The sequence below is a fragment of the Nannospalax galili genome, unplaced genomic scaffold, assembly GCF_000622305.1.
Source record: "Nannospalax galili isolate Female #2095 unplaced genomic scaffold, S.galili_v1.0 scaffold437, whole genome shotgun sequence".
In the NCBI taxonomy this organism is placed as follows: Eukaryota; Metazoa; Chordata; class Mammalia; order Rodentia; family Spalacidae; genus Nannospalax; species Nannospalax galili.
Window position 1 is genome coordinate 2,031,264 of NW_008340646.1, and position 7,888 is coordinate 2,039,151.

The 7,888-nt window shown below is 46.7% G+C and overlaps 1 protein-coding gene across 1 annotated transcript in view; it reads left to right on the forward strand.

The window, feature by feature from the left end:
• Nucleotides 1-7,888, forward strand: part of Pitrm1 (pitrilysin metallopeptidase 1) — a gene marked incomplete at its 3' end in the record, with an annotated part of 31,337 nt that overhangs the window by 16,996 nt on the left and 6,453 nt on the right. The window contains 6 exon segments of the mRNA XM_029564796.1: nt 953-1,069; nt 2,953-3,085; nt 5,124-5,244; nt 5,350-5,426; nt 5,634-5,799; nt 7,393-7,493. Of these exon segments, the coding sequence (XP_029420656.1) occupies nt 953-1,069; nt 2,953-3,085; nt 5,124-5,244; nt 5,350-5,426; nt 5,634-5,799; nt 7,393-7,493 (715 nt within the window).

Below are 7,888 nucleotides of genomic sequence, written 5' to 3' on the forward strand. Positions count from 1 at the left end.
AGGCAGGCAGATCTCTGTGAGTTCAAGGCTAGCCTGGTCTACATAGTGAGTTCCAGGCCTTCTGGGGCTACAGGGAGACCCTGTCTCAAAAATACTGAACAAAAAAAAAAAGGGGTTGTAAACCAAAGCCCAAATTATTTCAAAATTATACAGCCGGGCGTGGTGGCGCACACCTTTAATCCCAGCACTCGGGAGACAGAGGCAGGCAGATCTCTGTGAGTTCAAGGCTAGCCTGGTCTACATAGTGAGTTCCAGGCCTGCTGGGGCTACAGGGAGACCCTGTCTCAAAAATACTGAACAAAAAAAAAAAGGTGTTGTAAAACAAAGCCTCAATTATTTCCAAATTATCAGCATCTGGGACTTGACTGTGCGGTGTGCTTCTTCTTAACAAAATTTAGTATTTTATAGTCCAGCCAAGATGTTAACGAGTGATGCTCATGTTGTAAGAGTTATTTTGTCTGTGTAATTCTCTGGAGAGTTCTTTTAAAGTAGGCCCAGTGCCAGTGAATTTAATGGTTGTATTTCAAGTCTGTTGGGAACGAACGTCTGAGAATTAAAGCCCTGTCAGGAGATGTGTACCAGTGAGAAGTTCTTTAAGTGTAATTTCCCATGTTTTTGATATCTGTATGCTGTGAAAGACTGAAGTCCTTACGTGAGGGCCCTGTGATTTGGGAAAAGGAGAAAGAAACACAGCTGGATATTTGGAATGCTGACCATGGTGCCTGCAAAAGGGGGGCAGTGGGGTGCCAGGGGGGTTGCAGAAAGTTGTAGGGACTCCTGATTTGCCTGAGACAGCGGGTACTTTATTCGATGTGTACATGCTGTCAGAGGGTAGCCTGGAGCACCCTCTGAATCCAAGCTGGTGGTGATGAAGAACACAGAACATGGAAGTTGGGAGTCAGGATTGCTCATGTCTCCTTTTCACTCTCTATTTCTGTTTTTCCCTCTTTAGGTTTAGAATTACGGACTCAGCAAAGTAAACCTCAAGATGCCTCCTGTCTCCCAGCACTGAAAGTCTCTGACATTGAACCCTCCATACCTTTCATCCAGTTTGACGTGTCCTTGGCAGGTCACCATCAACACTGATTTTTGTGGCTGCCTGGGCCCCGGGATTGAGTTAAATAGTGGTTTTCACATGGGCAGGGTTGTGCTTGGGATGTGTTTGGATGTGTGTGCTTGTTTATGTGGGTACAGAGGCACATGTGTGCAGGTGGGTACCTCTGGTGTCGACACATCCCTCAGCTGCTGTCCACTTGTTTATTGAGACAGTGTCTCTCAGTGCAGCTTGGGCTTCTTCAGTCTGACCAGGTTGGCTCACCGATGAGGCAGAGATCCACCTGTCTCCACCGCCCCAGCTCTGGGATCGCAAGTGTTATGAGGATCAAACTAAGGTCCTTGTGTTTGCGTGAAATCATTTCACCAACTGAGCTGTCTCTCGGCCCTTGTGAATTATTTTGACCCTCAGTGACCATAGACCCTTTCTTGTCTTCCCATGAGTGGGTTTGGTGGTGGCAGGGGAATTTTCTGCTCTGGAATCAGATGAGGGTTTGAGTCTTCCTGTGGGTGAATTAGGGATGATAAATTAATCACCAGCAAATGTTCTGGTTCCTCTTCCAGTTTAGGGCACTGTGCTGGGTATGGTTATAAAAACAGAACCAGAGTACCTGCCCTCCAGACACTGGAAGATGCCCTAAGGACTCCTGGGTCCTAAGAAAATAGTAAAATAACCTGCTGGGGGCTGTGGGGCCCTGGTGGATCGGTGGGGGGAGGGGAGCACTGCTCCTGAAGGGTGGGAGGACTTACTAGGGGAGCTGAACAGCATATGGAGTAGATAAAATGGTGGGGTCGGAGTGGTGGGACTGGCCTGGTCAAGTTCATGTTGATGAAAAGGAGGCGTTCAATGAAGGACACAGGCGGAGGCGAGCCAGGACAGCCAGGCTGTGCTGTAATGAGCTAAGCAGCCAGGAAAGCATGATTATTCTCCATCCCAAAGCTTCAGGAAGCAAGAATTACCTTATATAGATTGTTTCCATCTCATATAATGGATGTGCAGTGGGGAAACTTAAGTGGTACGAGGCAAACATACAGCGCAGTTGCAGGAGTGCTCATGTAGCATGCACAGAGCCCTGGGGTTGATCCTCAGCATTGCATAAGCCAGGAATGGTGGCCCACACCTGTAATCCCACCACTCAGGAGATGGAAGGAGGAGGATCACAAGTTCAACGCCATAAATCATGAGTCTGAGGACAGCATTGGCTCTATGACACCCTGTCTCAAAACACAAAAATTATCAAAATTTTACTAAGTGTGGCTGGTCAGATGGCTCAGTGGATAAAGGTGCTTGCTGCCAAGCCTGATAACTTGAGTTCAATCCCAAGACCCACGTGATAGAGAGAACTAACTCTCCCAAGTTGTCCTCTGATCTCCACATGTGCACAAACATGCCCAAACACATACAGTACACACCAATCAAGAAATATAATTAAAATTTTAAAAAATATTTTATTATTTTTATTTTATGTGTATGAGCATGCTGCCTGCATGTATGTAAGTGCACCTGTGTCATGCAGTGCCTGTGGAGGTCAGAAGAAAGTGCCAGATCCTCCTGAAACTGGAGTTAATGGACAATTGTTACCACCATGCAGGTGCTGAGAACCAAACCCAGGTCCTCTAAAGAGGACCAGTGCCCTTTACTGCTGAGCCATCTCTCCCGCCCCTAATTTAGATTTAATTTAGATATATGTATGAGTGTTTTGCCAGAAGAGGACATCAGATTCCCTGGAATTGGAGTTATGGATGGTTAGCTGTCATGTGGGTGCTGGGAACGAAACCTGGGTCCTCTGGTATATCAGCCAGTGCTCTTAACCACTAAGCCATCTCTCCAGCCCCATTAAAAAAATTAGTTACAATTTTTTTACTAATTAAACAACAAAAATGTCTTCTATTTTCCAGCCGGAGACATCCCCGTGCAATACTGTGCCCAGCCCACCAATGGCGTGGTATATTTCCGAGCCTTCTGTAGTTTAAACACCCTTCCTGAGGAACTGAGGCCCTATGTGCCCCTCTTCTGCAGTGTGCTGACCAAGTGAGTCGTCAGAATGCAATACGTGTCTGTGCTGTTCAGTGCATCTTTATGGTGTGTGTGTGTGGGGGGGGGTGTTTTCATGTCCTGGTAAGAATCACTTTCTATCTAGTAAGTAACTTTTAAAATATTTCTAGTTTCCTTTTCCTATCACAGTGGGCTAGGTTTTAGGACAGCAAGTGGGAGATGGGAACTCTACACTAGAGCTGGCCCAAGGCTGTCTAGCGTCTACTCTTTTAAAGGGCAGATGCTGCTGATCAAGATTAAGGATCCTGAGGGTTAACCAGGCTCCAGGGGATGGACCCACACTGAAGGACAAATTTGACCATATAGGCCTTATCATGTATATAATAGAGCCTGTAAATTGGGTGTATGGGGAGGGGTTAGTAAGGGGAAGTGGGGAACATTTTATTTTTAAACCTCAAGTGCATGAATTAAAGCTACAATGTATTTGTCCAGAATTTGTTTTCTTTCCCTGTAAATATGTTACATCAAAACACGAATCTAGAGAATCAGGTAATGCTGTACAGATGACTGCTGATGCCGATCCCTTGATGCTGATCCCTTACAGTTTTGAAGCGCGGTGATTGTATTTAGTCAGGAAATACAAAACCTTCAGTGTGAGGGTTGTGTTTGCAGAACTTGGTGGCATCCTTCTTCCTTGGCTTTTCTCCTGGGCTCATGGTGCAGTGGGCTTTTCTCCTGGGCTCATGGTGCAGTGGGCTTTTCTCCTGGGCTCATCGTGCAGTGGGCTTTTCTCCTGGGCTCATCGTGCAGTGGGCTTTTCTCCTGGGCTCATCGTGCAGTGGGCTTTTCTCCTGGGCTCATCGTGCAGTGGGCTTTTCTCCTGGGATCATCGTGAAGTGGGCTTTTGGGCTCATCATGCAGTGGGCTCTTCTCCTGGGCTCATGATGCAGTGGGCTTTTCTCCTGGGCTCATCATGCAGTGGGCTTTTCTCCTGGGCTCATGATGCAGTGGGCTCTTCTCCTGGGCTCATCATGCAGTGGGCTCTTCTCCTGGGCTCATGATGCAGTGGGCTCTTCTCCTGGGCTCATCATGCAGTGGGCTCTTCTCCTGGGCTCATGATGCAGTGGGCTCTTCTCCTGGGCTCATGATGCAGTGGGCTTTTCTCCTGGGCTCATCATGCAGTGGGCTCTTCTCCTGGGCTCATGATGCAGTGCACTTTTCTCCTGGGCTCATCGTGCAGTGGGCTTTTCTCCTGGGCTCATGATGCAGTGGGCTTTTCTCCTGGGCTCGTCGTGCAGTGGGCTTTTCCCCTGGGCTCATCCCTAGGCAGGTGTTCGGCTGGGTTGACAGTAGTACGTGCACTTCTTGGCTGTAGCAGGATAAGTCGTAGATGTTGCTGCCTGTTCCAGGACTGTAGCGGAAGCCTAAACCATCATTCACAGTGTCTGGGAACTGCCATTTCATCTAGTGTTCACCTTGTGGAGATAACGATGCCCCCACATTGTGGCACTCGTACCCTGGCTGAGGATTGGATTGTTTGGGAAATGTCTTAGGCCTTTAGAAGTTCCTCACCCACCAGCCCCCTTTTTAATAGTCCCCAGTGTTTGTCCCTTATGTGGCAGCTTTCAAGAGTTCTCCACAGTAGTCCCCCAGGCCCTTACATCAGTGAGAATGTTTTTTCTAAGAGCTCGGAGGATTTTGGTTTTTCTTAAAAACCCAGAAAGGCATATTTTCAGACCCCATTGCCATATATTTGAGCACACATGTCAGAGATATCTGTGAGGAAGAGAACACACATGAAACGTGTCCAGGCTTAGGACTGGAAAGCACAGCAGTTAGCTGTTGCCCAAGTGTCTGTGCCCTGGACACTGGATGTGAGTTCCAGTTAGAGAAATGGGTTTGTGGCTCAGGGATGGGGCAGATACGCTGTGTGTGGAGGGTTACTGCCAGCATGCGTCCAGGAACTGAAGTGTGTGAGGAGAGGTTTGCAAAGCTGTGGTTATGAATTAGCATTAAGTTACCTGGATAGGCACGGACAGCCCTGGTACTCAGGTGTGCCTCTCTTCTCAATCAGACTAGGCTGCGGCATCCTTGACTACAGAGAGCAAGCCCAGCAGATTGAGCTGAAGACGGGAGGCATGACTGTCTCGCCCCAAGTGCTCCCTGATGACTCCCACCTGGATACCTATGAGCAGGTTGCCTTTTGGCTGTTCATCAGGAAACCTTGTTTCTACAGTGTCTTTGTTTTTAATTATGCCATAATTACTGTCTTTTGTATTTTTATTTCCTCTATGATTTAGGGTGTGCTGTTTTCATCTCTCTGCCTAGATCGGAACCTGCCAGACATGATGCATCTGTGGACTGAAATATTTAACAAGTAAGTATGTTTGCAAAATACGTTAATGTGTGGGAGGTATCACAGATTTAACTGAAATATTTTCACAGATTTTGTTCACTTGTCAAATTCCTCATCTTCTTTATACCTATAATTCCTATGATACAGAAAAATTTGAAAGTTGTTGAGGTAGCCTGTACCCCGTGGTATAGAGGGGGTCTCTGTGAGCGTTTATTCTGTTTTCTGCAGCCCGTGCTTTGAAGAGGAAGACCGCTTTAAGGTGTTGGTGAAAATGGCCGCACAGGAGCTCTCCAATGGGATTCCAGATTCTGGACACCTCTATGCAGCCCTCAGAGCAAGCAAGACTCTCACCCCTGCAGCAGACTTACAGGAGACCTTCGGTGGGATGGACCAGGTGGGTACTGGGAAGGAACGGGTGCTTGTTCTGGGTGAGCTAGGCCTCCTGGAATCTGTAGTGTTCCCTGGTAGTGTACTTTGATTATCAGAAACCTGACTTTCTAAAAGCCCAGCATGATGGCTGCGGCTTGTACTCCCAGGGCTGAGAAGGGAGAGACAGGCGGATCTCTGAGGACACGAGCCAGCCAGCCTTGCCTACATGGCGAGTCTCAAGCCTATGAGACAGCCTGTCTCACAGAAGTGGGTAGCACCTGAGGATCAGCAGCAGCTGAGCTTGTCCTCTGGTCTCCACTCTCATTCACACATACAGAAAACCACGCCACCCACCCAGACCATAAGGCTGACTTTCTCATTTAATTCTCATTTCCAATCTGCAGGCTTCATGGGGGAAAGTGTTGGCTGAACTCACTTTTCCGCTTTTTGCCACCTCCTCTCCCAGTACCACCCCAGGTGGCAGTCAGCACACACACATGTGAACATGCATGCACAAAATCAGGACACAGCCGGTGCTCAGCCAGGATCTAGTGTCAAGAAACCTTGCTATCCAGTTTTGTCCAGAGAAGAAATCAGTAATTTAAACCTACAGACTTGGGGGCTGAAGAGATGGCTCATGGTTAAGAGCACTGACTGCTCTTGCAGAGGACCCAGGTTAGCGTCCCAGCACCCATACGAAGGCTGACAACTGTCCTTAACTCCAGTTCCAGGGGCTCTGATGCCCTCTGTGGACAGGGTTCACTTACCTGCACGTAGACAAAACAAAACACTGTATACACACAGCTGAGTGTGGTGGCCCATGTTTTTAATCCCAGCACTTGGGAGAGGCAGGTGGATCTCTGTGAGCTCAAGGCCAACTTCATCTATGTAGGAAGTTCCAGGCCAGCTGTGGCTACAGGGAGACCCTGACTCAAAACAAAATATTCAAAAAACAACAACAAACAAAACATGCAGGTAAAATAAGTTTTAAAAATTATTTTTAAAAGAAAACACAAATCTACAAACTTATTGCTCTCCAAATGTACTTTTCTATAATTCCTCCTTTTTTTTTTTTTTTTTTTGGAAAGATTTTATTTTTTATTTAGGTGCTTGTTTCTGAGTCTCTCTGTGTGTATATGCATGCAGGTGTTTGCAGAGGCCAGAGAGGCCATTGTACCCCCCCTAGAGCTGGAGTTACAGGTGAGCTGCCCAGCCTGGGTACTAGGAACTGAACTCTAATCTTCTGCAAGAGCGACAAGCCCTGCACTCTTACCCGCTGAGCACCTCTCCATTCCTGCATGTTCTTTTTAATATAGAGAAAGAAAATCAAAATATTCTCTCTACACTAATGTCAATGGTATTCACAAATAATAAGAGCTAATAGCCTTGGGTCTCCCTGTACCCCAGCTGGCCTGGAACTCACTATGGAGACCAGACTGGCCTCAAGCTCACAGAGATCCACCCGCCTCTGCCTTCCAAAACGCTTGTGTTGCCACACTGGGCTCATTCCTCCATATTTTAGAAAAATCACAGATACTCTGTCAGGTAAAATGTATTTGAACTGTGCAGTGTATTGAAGGCAGAGTCTGACTTAGTGTGTTTGCCTCCTTTGGTTCAGGTGAGGTTGATGAAGAGAATTGCAGAAATGACAGATGTCAAGCCGATCCTGAGGAAGCTCCCCAGGATCAAGAAATACCTATTAAACTGTGATAATATGAGGTGGGTTTGGGATTGTTTCTAAACAGATCTTATGACTCATTCCATTTCATGAAGTATCATTTTTAGGTATTTTTTATTTGGAGATCCTATCACCTAAATGTATCTTCAAGGCAGAGTGTTTCGTGTAGGTGTTAAGTTACAGGATTGATTCTAAATGACAAAATCATCTTTTTATGGGAATGAAAAGAATGTTTTAAGTTTAATAAAAGTCATGGGAGGTGGCGGATCTCTGTGAGTTCAAGGCCAGCCTGGTCTACATAGTGAGTTCCAGGACAGCTGGAGCTACAGGCAGACCCTGTCTCACAAAGACCAAAAAAAAAGTTCTTTGCTTCCGAAAGTAAATATTTGATAAATTAGGAGCCAGTGAGACCCAAAGAAGGTTGGCTTTTTTTTTC